Here is an 18210-nt window from a genome sequence, read left to right on the forward strand (position 1 = left end):
CTGCAGTACTTCTGGGCAGCAGGACCTGTTCAAGGAGGATAAAAGTCAAGGACAAGTCTTTCCATGTGGGCTGTGTTCATTCATCTCCATGATGTGATCTACATTTCATGAGGTCAAATTTGCCATGAGGGTCTCTGCACTTTTAATCTCAATGAAGCAGACTTGTCCCTATGGTTACATGGAACCATGGTGATGGTGTGGAGTCAAACTTTACTTTCAGAATGTACCAGATAAAATCACTTCTAATGCAGAAGTGCTGGTCTGCATCTGAATGTTAATGCCAAAAATATGTGGATAAATTAGAAGTTCTAGGGATCACTTTTTCCTACAAATTCTCATCCTGCTCACCATGCCTAAGGAGTGTTTGCTGAAGTCTGAACAGCTGTAAGACCTGAGAGGCAAAGGGATTCACTGCTGCTTAGTGCAGAGTAAGGGGAGCTGACTGGGTTTCTTTCCAATTGCTCTGAGCTTGACTACTTAGCAGATGCAAGACGATTGCATTACCATAAAATTATGAAGTCAGACGCACTCAGAAAACAGGAGTCCACTGCCCATCACTGTGTATTCACCCTTTCTCAATGTACTTCAGCAGTGCCTCATCACCACACATCTTGCAAATGACCCCTAACACTGATTTCACCAACCCCACAGCATTTGCATATTGCATCTCTCTGCTTCTTCCCTGCACTTTGATTTCATGACTAGGGGAAATATTTGCATCCTGAAGGTCAGCTCACGGCTCTGAAGGACACCTCAGGGAGATGTGTCCTACTGATGGCATCTCATTAAGGGAAAGCCAGCTCCTTCCCAGCCTCACAGACTGCATTGCCCACAGCCCCAGGCAGTGGCTCTCAGCCCCTGTGCACTGCAGAGGGTGATGGACACGTGCCTGGGGAGATGCTGCTCTGCTCTGCTGGAGCTCTGCCTGCACAGGAGGTGGTTCACGCATCGGACCCCATGTTCATGTGGGCCGAAAGGTTTCTAGGTGGGAGCTTGCTCAGAGGAAGGTCCCTGCACTGAAGGGGGTAATTCCCTGATCATATCCCTATGGTCTGCAGATTTCTATCCTGGGGGCTGTTTTCCTGCCATTTCCCTGACTGAGCATACAGACACCAGCCCAAACACTCTGCATTCCTATTTGCTGTCCAGAACCCACCCTGTTTGCAAGGCACTATCTAAGTGCATTTTCATTTCTTCAAGTGAAAAAGGGAACCTAAGAGAACGCCTATGGGTTTTTCTGAAAGAATATATACGTTAGAGGAAAGCAGAGAGGTAAAATGCACTTAAGGGTTCTCTCTTGATGTGCCCTCAGGGCTGAGCTCTGGCACTGCAGTAGGGAAGCCCTCAGCTGGAACAGCTCTTGTTCCATGATAAAGAAACACAGAGTGTATGCAGCCTGATCTGCACTGGGATGTGCCAGATTTGGTGATCCCTCTTGGAAAAGTGTTTGCATTACCTATAGTGAGAGACTTACCATGTCAGTGGCTGAAAGCAATGTTCCTGCAGTGAGGTCGCAGCCTATTCACACCCCACACATCCTGTAATCCCTCTCTCCTTTCTCTTCCATCTTCATGTCACCTGACGAATGCGCCCCTTGTGCTGAGGCAGAGTACACGGGAGCTGCTCTTAGTCAGAGCTGTGTCTCTGCAGCACTGCCCACTTGTAGGAGCTCCCTGTGTCCCAGGAGCTCAGAACAGCTCAGCAGAAGAGGGTGTGACTTTATTTTTCCCAACTGATCTTCCCTGAGATGACCCTGGGTCTCCGTGGCCAACAGCTCCTGAAAGACAACAGCATCATGATTGTATTCTGAAATCTGCTGCATTAACCACCAAATGTCCACTGGACAGTGACCAGTTGCATACATGTGGTTAGTCCTACCAGAGAGTGTTTGCTGTGAAAAAAGGGCACAAAGACCTGGATAGAGAGAGGTGGACTTCTCCTGGGCAGAGCAGTGATGAAGCTGAGGCAGTGCAGGCATCTCATCCCTAGATGGAAACCCTATGACTGAAATGGGATTCCGATCCCCACAGACCCAGTTAAGCTGGGATTCCTCTGGTTCAGTTCAGATGTGCACAAGGAGTTGCCTGCATGTGAGCTCCTGCTCTGAGTCCTTGGTCTTCCAGAGGAGAGTCAGTTGCTCACACACAGACCCTGGGTGATGACCAAGGTGCCTGGGGTGCTCCTGGATGTGTGCTAGTGCTTGGGAAGTGTGTGGGAAATCCCTGAGACAGACACCTCCTTCCTGAGAATCAGCTGAGGGCCAGAGAGGGGATAAAGCATTTCTTGGCCATCCTAAACAACAAGAGAGCCCTGCATTGAGTTCTCCTCTAAGACCCTTTTTCCGCCCTTCTCCATGGAGCATGCAGAGTTATGCAGCTGACTAAATGGCTGAGCTCACAAAATGAGCCAGATCTTTCTCTGTTCTCCATCTGATGCATATTCTGGCGCTCCAGGCACTGCAAAGCTAACACACATCTTCATTCTTCAACTGACAAAACGTCAGTTTTCTATGTGTTCTCATGTGAATGGCATCAGAAGCAGCCTAATGTCATACTGACTTCCTTAGGTGTCCAGCACACTCTCTTGCAGCTGCAGGTGCAGCTCGAGGCCTTCAGGAAAACCGTGACCTAGGAGTGTCCGTGCTGCTTGGACAATTCTGAGCCCCACAATGGGTCTAAGGCCTGTGTTTTTCCTTCTGGACACAAATACCATAGGCCTCAGGTCATGTTTGGACCACAGGGACACGGTTCAATGGCTTCCACAACTGACTGCAGCACAGGGGGGATACAGAGTCTTAACGATGGATGGGCGAGGAGACAAGGAAGTGTGAGAGTGCACTGAGCTCTTGATGGGGATGGCCGAACAGCCAGGTCAGAGAGAATGGAAATGGCAAACAGAGGAGACCTATGGTGTCTGTTCCTGCCTTCCTGATCAGGAAAAGCAAGTGGAAAGTGCCCTGTACACACAGATGGGAGCCTCATGTTGTCAGGCCCTTGTCCACTTTGGGAGTATTTTTCATTGCAGTATCTGCTGCAGGGACAGAACAGCAAGGCATGCACCATCCAGAAGATCCCTGGAGAGCACAGATGGCAGCTTCTTGACCAAGCCCTGGAGGAACCAAAGAGAAGAGGTGCTCTACTGGATCTCATACTCACCGGCATGGAAAGGCAGGTGGGGAATGTGAAGATGGAAGAGAGCCTTGGCTGCAGTGGCCATGGGATGGTGGAGCTGAGGAGTCTGAAGGGAGGGCAAATGACAAGCTCAATCCTTTGGGCTTCAGTAGAGCACACCTGGGCTTCTCCAAGTGTCTGTGGGCTACAGTCCAGCAGGGTAAGGCTCTGAGGCGCATAAGGTCAAAAAAATCTCCAAACTATCTGAGGATCACTGCTTCCAAGCAGAATAAGTCCATTCCAAGGAGGAGGAAGTCAGGAAAAAAATAGCAAAACTGCAGCAGGAATCATAATGGATTGACCTGTTCAAATCCAAACACAGAAAAGAAGCACAGAGCAAGTGGAAACAAGAAGAGATCACCTGGCAGCAATGCAGAGACTTTGTCCAGCGCACATGCTGAGATGAGTATAGGTAAGTCAGAGTTCAACCACAATTGAATGTGCCCAGGCATACCACAGACAAGAGGGGCTTGTAGAAATACAATGTAGTCTACGAAAGGAAGGCTAGAGAGAATGTGGGCCCAGTGTAGAATGGGGCAGGGAACCTGGTGAGACAGGACATGGAAAAGCCTCTGATACTCATCTCCTTCCTGATCTCATGGTGTATTAGTTGGTCTGGTCTTCTTGGAATCCTAGGTGCCAGAGACAGGTGGGAACTGTTAGTGTAAGGCAGATGTACTGTTGGTGAAAGAAGAGGTGATCAGGGAATACCTAAGCAAACTGGATCCCGTGTTGGAAGAGGCTGAGAAGTATCGTAGAATTTTGGAATGGTTTGGGTTGGAAGGACCCTAAAGACCATCCAGTTTTACCTCCCTTGCTGTGGGCAGAGCTGTCAACCAGTAGATCAGGATGCTTGGACCCTTGACATCTTGAACATCTCCAGGGATGGAGCAGCAACATCTTCTCTGGGCTGCCTGTTCTCTACCAGCTCCATGCCTCACATCGTGATCTATGGAATGTTCGAAATTCCCTCCAAATGTCTAATGTAAAACTCTCTTTAGTTTATTATCATTCATCCTTGTTCTATTATTCAGAAATGATGTAAGAATTCAGTCTCCACCTTTTTTATTTGAACAAGACAGTGACTAGAAGATGAAGGGAAGGCATTATCCAGAGTAGTACATCCATATTTCAGATCCCCAACAAAACAAAGATGTCTGCAAGTGGGAGTTGATATAAATGCATTAACGCTTCTCAACTTCAAATATTCTCACATCTCTCTCTCTCTTTTTAAGCTGAAAACACTCACATTTGAGGGAATATTGTGTCTTTTATTTATTTATCTATCTATTTATTCATTTATTTATTTATTTTTCCTAAAAGGACAATGTTTTCCAGAACTGTGTTTTCAGTACACAAATGCCTTCAGGCACAGGGACACAGACAGTGGTGCCAGTGCCAATGCCCTGTGACCAATGCCCAGCGTCCACTGTTGCTCTACCCTGCTGTGTATTTGATGTCCCTCACTTTCCAGATGTCTCCAGCTCTCCTAAATAAATGGCCATGCTTAAGGGTGTGTTTTCAGCAGGCCGTCTGGACACATGTCTTCCTACTGCTCTCCAGATTTCCCCATCTGTTGCTCATTGATCTATCATCTTCAGGGAGATTATTGGAATTTGTTCCATCTCTCCAAAGTCCGATGGACTCTTTTCTCAACTCCTTAACTGTGATTCTATCAATCCCTTCCTATCTCTGTCTAACTCATGTCCTGTACAAATATTCCCAGTGTAAGACAAACCTCATTACATGCAGCATGGATAAGGATAAGGCTTGCAGTTAACCACTGTGTCATTCATTACTGATCAATTGCATCACTTTTTTTTTTTTTTTTTTTTTGCCCATGTGCAGCTTATTCTCTGAGGAAAGCGGGGGGGAGTTGGTGCAAAGGAGATTTAACACTGAGCGAGTGACTCCAGAGGAGAAGAGTGAAGTGAGGAAAAGTAATGCAAGTCCCATGGGGCCAATGAGAGTAGAAATGGGGTGGGGAGGTTGAGAAGAATGTTTGTCCACACAGTGACAGAAGAGAACTTATTAGGGGGCATCCTGGATCAATATAACTCACAAAGTACTGCTTAAACTTCTTGTTTAAGCCCAACTATAAATAAATAAATAAATAGTCTTCATAAATGCCCATCATTCTTTTCCAGTTTTAGCTCTCGCCAGATACCTCTCCAGTTTGCTGCACAAGTTCTGAACACCTGAAGAAGATGACAGGAAGGCACAAGGCACAGGGGGGCTCTTCAGGTTGTAATGGGCCCCAGGGGGCATTTGCTGCTGAGTCCATCAATCTCCAGTGCAGAGAGAAGATTGCACAAAGTGCTCAAGAAGACAAAGTCAGAAGGAACAGTGAAGTTTCTTGCAGTAGTAATGGGCCCCACTGAGGGCCATTCACAAGCAAGCTTCCCCAGGGACTTGTTAGAGCAGATAATTGGAAGCCATGATTGCAGGCAGACCAAGGCACTGGGATGGTGGCTGTGATGCTGAGCAAAGCCTCCTTTGTTTTCTGAAGCAGAAAGGCCAAGCCCTGATCCCCAGAGCCTTGGCAGGGAGATCATGTCCCTCCCTCGTGCTGGCTCAGGGCCCTTCCTGGGGCAGTGGGATGGAGGTTTGTCTGATGTCAAATGAAAGACCAGGGCACAGCAGCTGCCAGACTCTGCATGGGGTGCAAGGATGCCGTGAGGCCCAAGTCCCATGTGGGCAGTGTGTCTCATGCCAGGATGTGGGATGTGAGAAGGTCCCAGTCTGGACATGTACTCAATCACAACAGAACTTTGAACTTGAGATGTCTCAGTGCTCGAGCCCTCCATTGGACTATCTCCAATAGTTTTATGTCCTTTATGTTCTTTGGTGCCCAGAAGTCCACCCAATGGTCCAGCTGAGGCTGCAGCAGTGCAGAGCAGAGTGGGACAAACCCCTCCCTCACCCAGCTGGCAATGCCATGATCAATGCACCCAGAGGACAGCTGGCCTTCCTGGCTGCCTGGGCACACTGCTGACTCATGTTTGATTTGATGATGACCAGGACCCCCAATCCCTTTCATTGGGACTGCTCTCCAGTGTCCCATTTCCCAGTCAGTGTGTATGTCCAGGGTTGCCCCTACCCAGGTGCAGAATCAGGCACTTGTTCTTGTTTTACTTCATGTGGTTGTGCCTATCCAGTTCTCTAACTTCAGCACAGCTCTCTGTAAGTCCTCTCCACCCTCAATGGAGGAAACATTTCCACCGAATTTGGTGTCACCAGCAAACTGGCTCAGACATCTTCTAGTCCTACATGCAAGTCATTCACAAAAACATTGAAGAAAAGCGGCCTTCAAATGGAGCCCTGGGAAACCTAGTGACCATCCACCAGCCTGATCGAACTCCACTTAATGTAATCATTTGGGCAGGATCCATTGGCCAACTGCTCACTGCTCACCCAGCAGTTTTTTCTGTCTAGACCTATGCAGTTTGTCCAGAAGAATTATCTAAGAAAGAATATCAAAAGCTCCACTGAAATCGTCAAGGATAACATCAGCTGTTTTACCTTGGTCAACCAGATGTGTGATTTTGTCATAAAAGGACGCTAAGTTTAACGGGAACTTCACTCATGAACTTGTGTGGGCTGTGACCAGTGACAGAATTATTCTACTGAGGTGTTTCTCAGTAAATACCAGCATCTTTTTTTGCATAATTATACCAGGCATAGAAATGAGACCGACAGCTCTGTAATGGCCTAGATAATCTTTCTTGTTCTTATTTAAAACTGGAACAATGATTGACATCTTCCTGTCAACTGGGTACTTGCATGACCCTAGACTTCATCTGATGCCTCTCAAATGAGAGCCCAGAGCAAACTAATAAGGTGTCATCAGTGAAAGAATGTAGATCTGTCATATAGCTTTGTAACACCTTGAACTCCAGAGGATGCCACAAATTCTATGAGAAAGAGTATCAAAAGCTCCACTGAAATCAGCTGGCTTCCCTTGGTCAACCAGATGGGTGAGCACTTCACAAAAGGACGTTAAGTTAAACAGGACCTTCCCCTCACTAGCAAGCATTGCCTGTGACCAATGACAGAATTCTTCTTAATTCATCCTCTCCAGGTGTTTTTCAATAACTCCCAGCATTATTTTCTCCATCACTTTAACACACTGAGAGACAGTGAGACAGACAGGTCCATAATTGCTGGGGTCTTCTTTCTTACTTTTCTTTAAAACTGGAACAATGTTTGCCAGCTTCCTGTCAACTGGGAACTGGCAGGACCCTAGACTTCTTCTGATGCCATTCAAGTGAGAGCCCAGAGCAAACTAATAAGGTGTCATCAGTGAAAGACTGAAGATGTGTCATAGCTTTGAAATGCCTTGAACTCCAGACTATGCCACAGATGGAGCAGAGAGGAAGATCTGGCTCTTGTGTTCTGAGCTCATCCATTTGGGCAGCAGAATGACACGACATGCTCCATGGGGACAGGTGCAAAAGGCACAGTGGGTGCCCCAAGCACAGGGCTGTGGTGGCATTTAGGATGGCCACGAATACCTCCCTTCTGGCCCTCAGCTGATGCTCATGAAGGAGCTGTCTGTCTCACAGATTTTCCACCACAGTTTACAAGCACGAGCACACAGCTAGGATCACCCCAGGCACCTTGGTCATCCCTGAGTGTGTGTGTGTGAGCAGTGCAGTCCCTGTTGAATAAAGAGCAAGGATTCAGATGAGGGGCTCACACACAGACACCTCACTGTGCAGATCTGAACTCAGCTAAGGGGACTCCCAGCCCCCATGGTTCTGTGAGGAACTGATCCCATTTCAGCCCCAGGTTTTCTATCAGCTGATGAGTTGTCTAATTTTAGGTTTAGGTTGTGACGGTCCGATATAACAGGACAAAGGGCAAGGACATTAAATAAAAAAGTGGAGATTTAGTTTATCTGTTAGGGAGAAATTTTCTGCTCAGAATATATGGCACAGGTTGCCCATAGAAGTTTTGTGTCCCATCCCTGGAAGCATTCAAGGTCAGGATTGATGCAATCCTGGGCAGCTTGATCTTGTGATTGACAGCCCTTGCCCATGGTTGGGGGCTTGGAACTAGGTGATCTTTCAAGTCCCCTCCAACCTAAGCAATTCTGTGATTCTGTAATGTTATTACAGAATCTGCACTTACAGATCATGAATGGAGGATTTCCAGATTTGGCATTTGCTTCTCCCTTGGTCAAACTTCTTTTAGTACAAATAACGGTGCTTCTGGAAAACAGTGGACATCCTGATTAACTGAGCTGACTTTGAAATACATTCAGCTGTGATGACCCTGCTGCCTTGCAGGAGCTGTCAGCTCAGGAGGGTCATGGATATCTCCATGGAGAGAATGAAATCACATCCTCGGCTGCTGAGCTGTGCTGGACTCCTGGGACACAGGGAGCTTATAGAAGTGGCAGCACTGCAGAGAGACAGCTGTGCCCAGGAGCAGCTCCTGTGCCCCATGCAGCAGGTCTGTGGGCATGATCTGCAAGAGACAGGGAGAGGAAAGAAGGAAGAGAACTAACAGGCAGTGTGGCACGTTGGGCTGTGAGCTCATGGAAGAAGCATTGCTCACAGCCATTGACAAGGTAAGTTTCTCATTGCAGGCAATGTATCAGTTTTTATTGCTGGAATCACTAAATTTGGGGCATCCCATTTCAGGATGTAAACACTCAGTGTTTCTTTATCCATCAACTCCAGCTGAGGGCTTCTGTGCTGCAGCATCAGAGCACAGCCCTGAGGGCTGCGTGTCCCAGGACGGCTGCAGGCTGTGCAGCCGGGGCTGCAGCCGGGTGCCCAGGGCTGTCCTGCAGAGCAGGTCCCTGCTGTGCCCCAGGGGCTGTGTGCCGGGCCAGGGACTCTGCCGCCTGCCAGGCTCAGCACTCAGCACTCAGCACTCAGCACTCAGCACTCAGCACTCAGCACTCAGCCTGCCCGGGGAGCTGCCCAGGACGCTGCAGAAAGATGTGGGGGGGGAAGGAGCCCCCCAGCAGGGCAGGGCAGGGCAGGGGCCTTCTGCTGCCACAGCTGCTGCCTGGGGCTGGGGGATCGCAGATACACTGCACCCCAGAGTGTTTCTAAGAGCACTTTGCGAGTGGAGTGACAAGGCAGGGATTTTTCATTTCTTGTTCTTAGGGACGAGGAAAAAGTCGTAGGCAGAAATCTAAAAGGAACTGTGAAATATGAACACATCTCTGAGAATCCTGAACTGCACGTTTCTCAGTCTGCTGTTATGCAAACAATCTCCTAAAGTGCTTTCAAACTCTCGTCTTCCAAAGGACAGCACCAGCTGAAATTGTCATTGTTTCCCACAGAGATGAATAATGCACTTATCCTGCAGACAGGCAGCTTTCTCTAACAGAAGTTTAAGAGCACAGAGGTAGATATGGGCACTCCAAGAGCAGACAGGATAAAGATATGAGACATGGAAATTGCTCAAAGATGGAAAATATCCAGGAGGCTGAAATAGGATTAGGAAACGAGAGGAAAATTAGAGCTCCTTAAACTTCTCCTTCTTAAGAAATGGTGAAGCTCATGAAAATAAATTCAAGTTAAAGAGCTAAATGAACATTTTCCATAGAGAAAGAAAATAATTTTATAGCGTCTGTGTCTGTGTGAATGATCTTGACTCACCATTACCTTCTGCACTCTGCACAGGACTCCATGCCCAGGAACTGCAGATGCCCAACAGCAGCTCCATCAGCGAGTTCCTCCTGCTGGCGTTGGCAGACACGCGGCAGCTGCAGCTCCTGCACTTCTGGCTCTTGCTGGGCATCTACCTGGCTGCCCTCCTGGGCAACGGCCTCATCAGCACAGCCGTAGCCTGCCACCACCGCCTGCACACCCCCATGTACTTCTTCCTCCTCAACCTCGCCCTCCTCGACCTGGGCTGCATCTCCACCACTCTCCCCAAAGCCATGGCCAATGCCCTCTGCGACACCAGGCACATCTCCTACGCTGGATGTGCTGCACAAGTCTTTTTCTTTTTGTTTTTGTTTTCCGCAGAGTATTGCATTCTCACCATCATGTCCTATGACCGCTACGTTGCCATCTGCAAGCCCCTGCACTACGGGACCTTGATGGACAGCAGAGCTTGTGCCACCATGGCAGCAGCTGCCTGGGGCACTGGGGTTCTCTATTCCCTGCTGCACACTGCCAATACATTTTCCCTGCCTCTCTGCCAAGGCAATGCCATCAATCAGTTCTTCTGTGAAATCCCCCACATCCTCAAGCTCTCCTGTTCCCGGTCCTACCTCAAAGAAAATTCACTTCTGCTTCTTAGTATATCTTTAGCATCTGGGTGCTTTGTATTCATTGTTGTGTCCTATGTGCAGATCTTCAGGGCTGTGCTGAGGATGCCCTCTGAGCAGGGACGGCACAAAGCCTTCTCCACGTGCCTCCCTCACCTGGCCGTGGTCTCCCTCTTTGTCAGCACTGCCACATTCGCCTACCTGAAACCCCCATCACTTTCTTCCCCATTTCTGGACCTGGTGCTGGCACTGTTATACACAGTGGTACCTCCTGTAGTGAACCCCCTCATCTACAGCATGAGGAACCGGGAGCTCAAGGATGTCCTCAAGAAACTATTTCTATGTATGTTTTTTCAGCATTAATTATATCTTCATCATCTTCACATGATTACCACAAACTCAAGAAAAGCTGGGAGTGGCATCATGTAATATTTCTTTTTTATTTTTTTTTTGTTTTAATTTTTTTAATTCTTGCAATAGTTTTTACTCCACTTAAATAATATTATTAATTGATATTTCCCATGTACATTTGTTTTTTTTTCTTACTCCTGAAATCTTTACTATTCTTCAAGCACTTGGCTGTTTGAGTAGATTAAAAATAATAATAATAATAAGAATGAAATTAGACTATCATCTGTATCTCAGAGAGCAGCCCTGCACACAGAGGGCTGCAGGAACCAAGAGCCCAATGCCACACGTGGCAGCAGCCCTGGTGTCTGTGGGGCTGCCCCTCACCGCCCGCTGGGCGCTCCCTCTCTGCTGCCTTGGAGTTGTGCTGCTGCTTCCCTGGAGCCACGGCCATGGGCAGCAGCAGGACGTGCTCTTTTCAGTGCTGCTCTCTTTGCACCACCTTTGCACGCTGTTCTCCTTTCTCCTTGCACTTGTGTCAGCCCTCAGGTCCTGCATTACGTAGCAGACCAACAAAAAAAGGACACTTTGCCTGCGGTGTGCCTGGAGTTGTTTTAACAGCTTGGAAGAGCATTGCCATGTCAACAGACTGAAGGCTGGACACTTGGGGAGGAGGGAATCCTGTGAAAAATAAGACAGCCTTGCTCTGCCCAAAACGTTCCCATTGTGCTGTAGGATGTTCTGACTGCAAACTTGTTTTTGTTGGGCTTGTTTATTGCCACCTCACTCACAGCCCTGGATGGCACACCATAAACCTAGGAGCCACAGAAGGATGCCAGAGAGATCCTTGAGGTCCTGTTTGGAGTCTTTCACGCTTCAAAACTATGAGACAAGCACGCTTACAAGTCAAGGACCCCCCACCTCTCTCTGCTGGATCAAAGCTGGAACCAGGACCTGTGATCTCTTTCTCTGTCCTCCCCCCCCACCCCTCCCCCACCCCCAACTCTGTCACTCCCTTTTCTTTCTTTTCCTCTCACAAAGTTGTCAAGTAACACAAGGCTTACTTTGGTTTCTTATAACATCACAAGGTGTAGCTGCACATGGAAATAAGTGTAGAAGTGCCAGTACCTTACAGATAACTGTAGTGCACAGATTCGCATTAAACTGATGACTGTGTCTGGACACTGAGTGTCAGTTTCACTGTTATCCAACCAGGGGTTGCAAATCAGCTGAGGTTCCCCATCCGCGCTCGTTGTGTAATCAGTGCAACCCACTTACTCCAAGTGGCATCAGTTGCATGATGGGTGGAGGGAACCTTTCGTTTAAACATCCAGTTCAGCACTGGCAGTCGAGGTGCCAGAGGAGCTGTGTTTCAGTACCGACCACTTCAGAAGCAGCCCGAATCCCCTCATATGCAGCTAAGATCTCCTTCTCAGTTGCAGTGTAGCACTCTTTGGACCCTCTTTATACTCGCCTCCAAAATCCCAGGCATCATCCTCGGGTCTCTCCTGAGGATCTTTACCACAAACTCCAAGTGGGACCTTTCTCTCCAGCAGCAGTGTACAGGATGTTCTTTACATCCTGTCCCAGCCATACTGGCCCTAGGGCCATGGCACGGGCTATGTCCTCTTTAATCTGTTCAAAAGCCTGCTGCTTTTGAAATGTGAAGTCATTTTTCATCCGCGTCACCTGATGAAGGAAGTGCACAATAAGGCCATAGTTTGGAACATGCAGTCTCCAAAAGCCCACTACACCCAGAAAAGACTGTGTCTCTCTCTTGCTAGTGGGTGGAGACATAGCAGTGATGTTGTTGGTCACATCTGCTGGAATGTGATGACGCCCATCTTGCCACTTTATACCTAGGAACTGAATCTCCTGGGCAGGTCCATTCACTTTGCCTCGCTTAATAGCAAAACCAGCTTGCGGAAGAATTTGGATTATTCGCTCTCCTTTTGTGAAGATGACTTCTGCTGCACCTCCCCACACAACAGTATCACAAATGTAATGCAGGGATCCTTGAAATGCCCACCTCACTCTTTACTCCAAGTTCTCTCACACATTACTCTGAGTTTATTCACATTTTGTGTGTGTGTGTGTTTTACTCACACTTTCCTCAGCGTTTACTGAAACATTTCTTCAAGTTTACTCACACTTCACTCTGGGTTTACTCAAACTTTTCTCCAATTTTTACTGACACCCTGCTCCGGGTGTACTCACGCTCTACTCCTGGTCTACCCACACTTTGCTCCTGGTCTTTCTCACACTTCAAGTTTATTCACACTTTAGTCCAGCTTTATTCACACTTCTCTACGTGCTTTACCCATACTTCACTCTGGTTTTTACACACACATTTCTTTAGATATGCTCTCAATTCACATCCAGTTTTCTCTTCCGTCCTCCCCATGGGCAAAGAACCCATAGTTCTGTGGAGGCACCAACCTTTCTGCCACTTATTCAAAGCCTGCCATTTCCTAGACTGCTCTGCATCCCTCACCACCCCAGAAGAAGGAGAGAGAAAAATACCACTTGTGAAGCCACTCTCTCAGCCATTCGCCCTAACCCCTGAAATCCTTTTGAATCGGTCGCAGGCTTCCCTGAACAATTTCATCACTGCTTACCTGAACTATCAAGAATGGGTAGTAATCAGAGGAGCGAACCAGACCTGGGACTTTTCTGGTGATGCTGGTGGTGCAGGGAGGCCCCAGGGAGGCCACGCACTCTGGGAGAGGTGGAAGGGCCGAGAGCTAGTAGATGGGTTTAACAAATGGATCACAACAGCAACGATCTGAGGAGGAATGGTAATTTACTAAATCCTACTGAACCAAAGCGTGCCCAAAGTGTGAGTCCCCACGACAGTACAAGGGAAGCACATGCCCTTCTCTGCTGCAAACTGAGTGGGGCCTGAGGGAGAGCCACTGTGGTGCGGTCCAGATCTCCACCTATCTTCCTCTTCACACCATGTGCTCCAGGGAATTCTGCCCCTCCCCTCCCATCAGAATGCTCAAAATGCCCATAAAACGCAGCAAGTGGAACCAGAACGCTAACTCTTTAACTCCCACTGCTTCACATGATGTTTCGGTGTGGAATACTGACATAAAAAAAAATCACAACACCACAACAGCCAGGACCTCACCACCCTCTCTCTGAAAAGATCCTCCCAGTCTCTAATCTAAATCTCAACTCTTGTAATTTAAAACATTTGTACCTTGTGATATCTGCCCATGTTAAAAGTTGATTTCCCTCTTCTTTCTGAGCTCTCGGTGAGTACTGGAAGGCTGCAATGTGTTCTCCTCCAGGCTGTTTCTTCTCCCATCTCCCTCAGCCTGTCTTTCCAGGAGAGGTCCTCCAGCCCTCTGATCACCCTCGTGGCTTTCCTCTGGACCTTCTCTAAAAGCTTTACATCATGCTCCAGATGGGGCCTTCTGAGGGCTGAGTAGAGGAGGACAGTGCCCTCCCTTGCTCTGATGACCACCTCTCTGTTGATGCAGCCCAGGGTGCAGTTGGCCTCTCAGGCTGCAAGCACACACTGCTGGCTCCTGTTAAGGTTTTCATCTACCATCTTGAAGTCCTTCCCCTCAGGGCTGCTCTCTAGGAATTCAACCCTCATGCCTGGGATTGTCCCGACACAAGTGCAAAAACTGGCATTTGATCTTGTTGAACCTCATGCTGTTTCTTTGGGCCCACTTTTCAAGCCTGGCCAGGTCCCTCTGGATGGCACCCCTTCATTCTGTCATGCCAACTGCACCACACAGCTTGGTGACATCAGCACACTTGCTGAGGGTGCTCTCTGTCTCATCATCCATGCCTCTGATAGACGTTGAACAGCTCTGGTCCCAAGGCTGACCCCTGTGGACATAACTTGTGATCAGCCTCCACCTGGTGGAGCCGATTTCCCAGAGAGCCATTTACCACAGTCCTTTGGCTGCGACCTTCCAACCAATTTCTTATCCAATGAACACTCTGCCCTTCAAATCCATCTCACACATCTCTCCACAGAGATAAGGAAGTGATGTGGGACCATGCCAAAGGACTTCCAAAAGTCCAGGGAGATTTCTGTACCACTCTGTGTAACTGATGTACTGACAAAGCATCCACATTATCATTCTGACCATAAAGAACCAGGACATGTATTGAACTGTGGGGAAAATACTGATTTCTCTTTTAGATCCTTGTAATATTGAGCTAAAGAAAGCATTGTAGATCCTACGACTAAGGCTGTGTTATAGTAAACACATCTTTTTACAGCACACACGAAGAAATTGTTTATTAGATTGATTCTTTGCTTACAAGTGGCACCTGGTAGATAAGTGTGTTTCTGTAACTTAGCAACCTTCCCTTCAGTACCCAGAGAGCTGTTATTGGAATGGTCTGGAGTTCAGCAAAGGAATCATTACCAGAGCTGCAGTGACACAATGACTGGGTCTGACAACAAGAACAGAAATAACAACTTGTACACAGGGGTAATTTGGGAAGTTATTATTAAATATTAGGGAAAAAAAGTCAGGACATGAGACAATAAAGATTAAATAGAAACATGGCATATCACTTGGATTAGAGTAAATAGGTAAGGAAGAAGAGGATGTGAAATCCTAACTAACAGTGAGCAGATGTATGTGTTGGAAATAATTTATATTATATAGAATATCAGTAAAATGTGTTGTGGGTTAGGTGCAGTTTCAAATAATATATTAACGTGAAAGGGACGCAGAATTCAATAGCTGATCCCAAGTGTGCAGAAAAAAAACAAACAAACAACAACAACAAAAAACCCTGCATTGATATGTAGCCATTGACACACACAGTTTGTTGTCTTTGGGTTTTAAGCAAAGAAAGAATAAAACACTTTGTGCCTCAACCCAGGAATTACTGAGATGTGTTCTCTCCCCTGTCCTGTAGAGGGGCAGTGACAGAGCAGCACAGGGGGCACCTGGGAGCCAGGCAAGGTGAGCACAGCGCAGCTGGGCGCTGAGTTCCAGGCTGATTTTGAGGTCCCAGCCCCGCAGCATGAGGCTCCGTGTGCCTTCCCCTCTGCAGGACAGCCCGGCCCCACCGCCCCACAGGCAGCCCCTGGCAGCTCAGTGCAGGCACTGTGTGGGGCAGCATGCGTGCAGTGGTACAGAGATGGGCCCCCAGCACAGCCCCTGACACCACATGTCCTCCTTCTCACAGCACCTACTTCCTCCCCTTTAGTTCATCTTCCTCTTCATCATGGTGCACCCTGGCTCACCTTTTAGCTCTTTCCCCCCAATTTGGCAAACTTCCATTGCTTGTTTTGCCACAATCAACAACTTTCTATCTTGGTCTGGTGTAAGTGCAAACAGTTATATCAAACCCAAGAACAAGTCCTTGCACCTGGTGGAGGCAAAAAAGTGATTTCAGAGCTTCTGTGAAACAGGATCATTGATAAAAACAGGGCTGTTCACACACCAGTCAAAGCTAAACACAGAAGTTTTACCACGAGCACACACTGATTCCTTCTGCTAAAGTAATATATTGTTCAACCGGCTAATACATTGATCCCATTTGCTAATCAAGCCTATATCAGCTCCACAGTGCCCGCTGGCATCTAATTTGCCTGCAGACACAGAGGTGGAACATGGAGGCTGTGAGAAAGTCAGCACTGAGCCAGAGTTCCTATGGGCTCCAGGAGAAAGAGAGCACGGTGATGCCTCAGTACAAGTAGAAGGAAGCCAAACATATGTGTAGGACCATGATAACCACTAATGATAATTACACACACACACATATAAATATGAACAGCAAAGAAAAAAGAAGTGATAAACATAAATAAATATTATAATCAGTAAGGAACATAAGTTTGTTATTGTACAGACTGAGTCACTTGTTGAGACATGTGAAGATTATGCCTGCTGAAATGTGACCAGGGCATCATTTTCCTCACCGCATCCTTGAGCTCCTGGTTCCTCATGCTGTAAATGAGGGGGTTCACTGCTGGAGGCAGCAATGAGTACAGAAATGACACCACCAGGTCCAGGGATGGGGAGGAGATGGAGGGGAGCTTCAGGTAGGCAACCATGCCAGTGCTGAGAAACAGGGAGACCACGACCAGGTGAGGGAGGCACGTGGAGAAGGTTTTGTGCCGTCCCTGCTCAGAGGGCATCCTCAGCACAGCCCTGAAGATCTGCACATAGGACACAACAATGAAAACAAAACACACAAATACGGCAAGAACACTGAACAAAATAAAACCAATTTCCCTGAGGTAGTCTAATTCGGAGCAGGAGAGCTTGAGAATCTGGGGGATTTCACAGAAGAACTGATTGATGGCATTGCCTTGGCAGAGTGGCATTGAAAATGTATTGGCAGTGTGCAGCAGAGCATGGAGAGCCCCAGCACCCCAGGCAGCTGCTGCCATGGTGGCACAAGCTCTGCTGTCCATCAAGGTCCCGTAGTGCAGGGGCTTGCAGATGGCAACGTAGCGGTCATAGGACATGATGGTGAGAATGAAATACTCTGCGGAAAACAAAAACAACAAAAAAAAGACCTGTGCAGCACATCCAGCATAGGAGATGTGCCTGGTGCCCCAGAGGGCATTGGCCATGGCTTTGGGGAGAGTGGTGGAGATGCAGCCCAGGTCGAGGAGGGCGAGGTTGAGGAGGAAGAAGTACATGGGGGTGTGCAGGCGGTGGTGGCAGGCTACGGCTGTGCTGATGAGGCCGTTGCCCAGGAGGGCAGCCAGGTAGATGCCCAGCAAGAGCCAGAAGTGCAGGAGCTGCAGCTGCCGCGTGTCTGCCAACGCCAGCAGGAGGAACTCGCTGATGGAGCTGCTGTTGGGCATCTGCAGTTCCTGGGCAGGGAGTCCTGTGCAGAGTGCAGAAGATAATGTCAAGATCATTCTCAGAGGCACTCCTTCTGCTATTTTTTTTTTTTTTTCTTTCTCTCTGCACAATGTTCATTTAACTCCATAACTTCAATTTAATTTCATGAAGTTTAGCATTCCATAAGCAGAAGACGAGTATGCCGCTTATATATTTTTCTCATTTTTTAATCTTTTCCCATCTCCCTGCATATTTTCATCTCTTTCCCTGTCTTTAACCCAACTGCTTTTAAAGCACCCAGTCCCATCCTATGTGCCATTACATTTCTGTTAGAGAAAGCTGCCCGACTGCAGGTTAATTTCATTATTCATGTCTGGAGAATACGACAGTATTGTAATTTTGTTCTATCCTTCAAGAGAGGAGAGGCTGAATGCACATTGTGTGACTGTTCACAGAATGAGTGAGAATAGTGTGAATCAGGAGTCTCAGGGATGTGTTCTAAGTGAACAGCCCCATCTAGATTTCTGCCTCCAGTCCTTTCCCTTCCCCTGCCTTGTCTCTCCTCTTGCACAGTGTCCTTAGAAACATTCTGGCATGCAGTGAATCTGTGAGTCCCCTGCCCAGGCAGAAGCTGTGGCAGCTGAAGGCCCCTGCCCTGAGGGGGGAAGCCCTCATA

General features: G+C 47.9%; 1 protein-coding gene across 1 annotated transcript; it reads left to right on the forward strand.

Moving 5' to 3' along the window:
- Positions 1-9837: 9837 nt before the first annotated feature.
- On the forward strand, positions 9838-10770 carry LOC149914587 (olfactory receptor 14J1-like). The gene has a single exon (XM_090126440.1). The coding sequence runs from the start codon at positions 9838-9840 to the stop codon at positions 10768-10770; it is 933 nt and encodes a 310-aa protein (XP_089982566.1).
- Positions 10771-18210: the final 7440 nt, after the last annotated feature.

The sequence above is a fragment of the Phasianus colchicus genome, chromosome 29 (genome assembly GCF_987193195.1).
Source record: "Phasianus colchicus chromosome 29, bPhaCol1.hap1.1, whole genome shotgun sequence".
NCBI lineage: Eukaryota > Metazoa > Chordata > Aves > Galliformes > Phasianidae > Phasianus > Phasianus colchicus.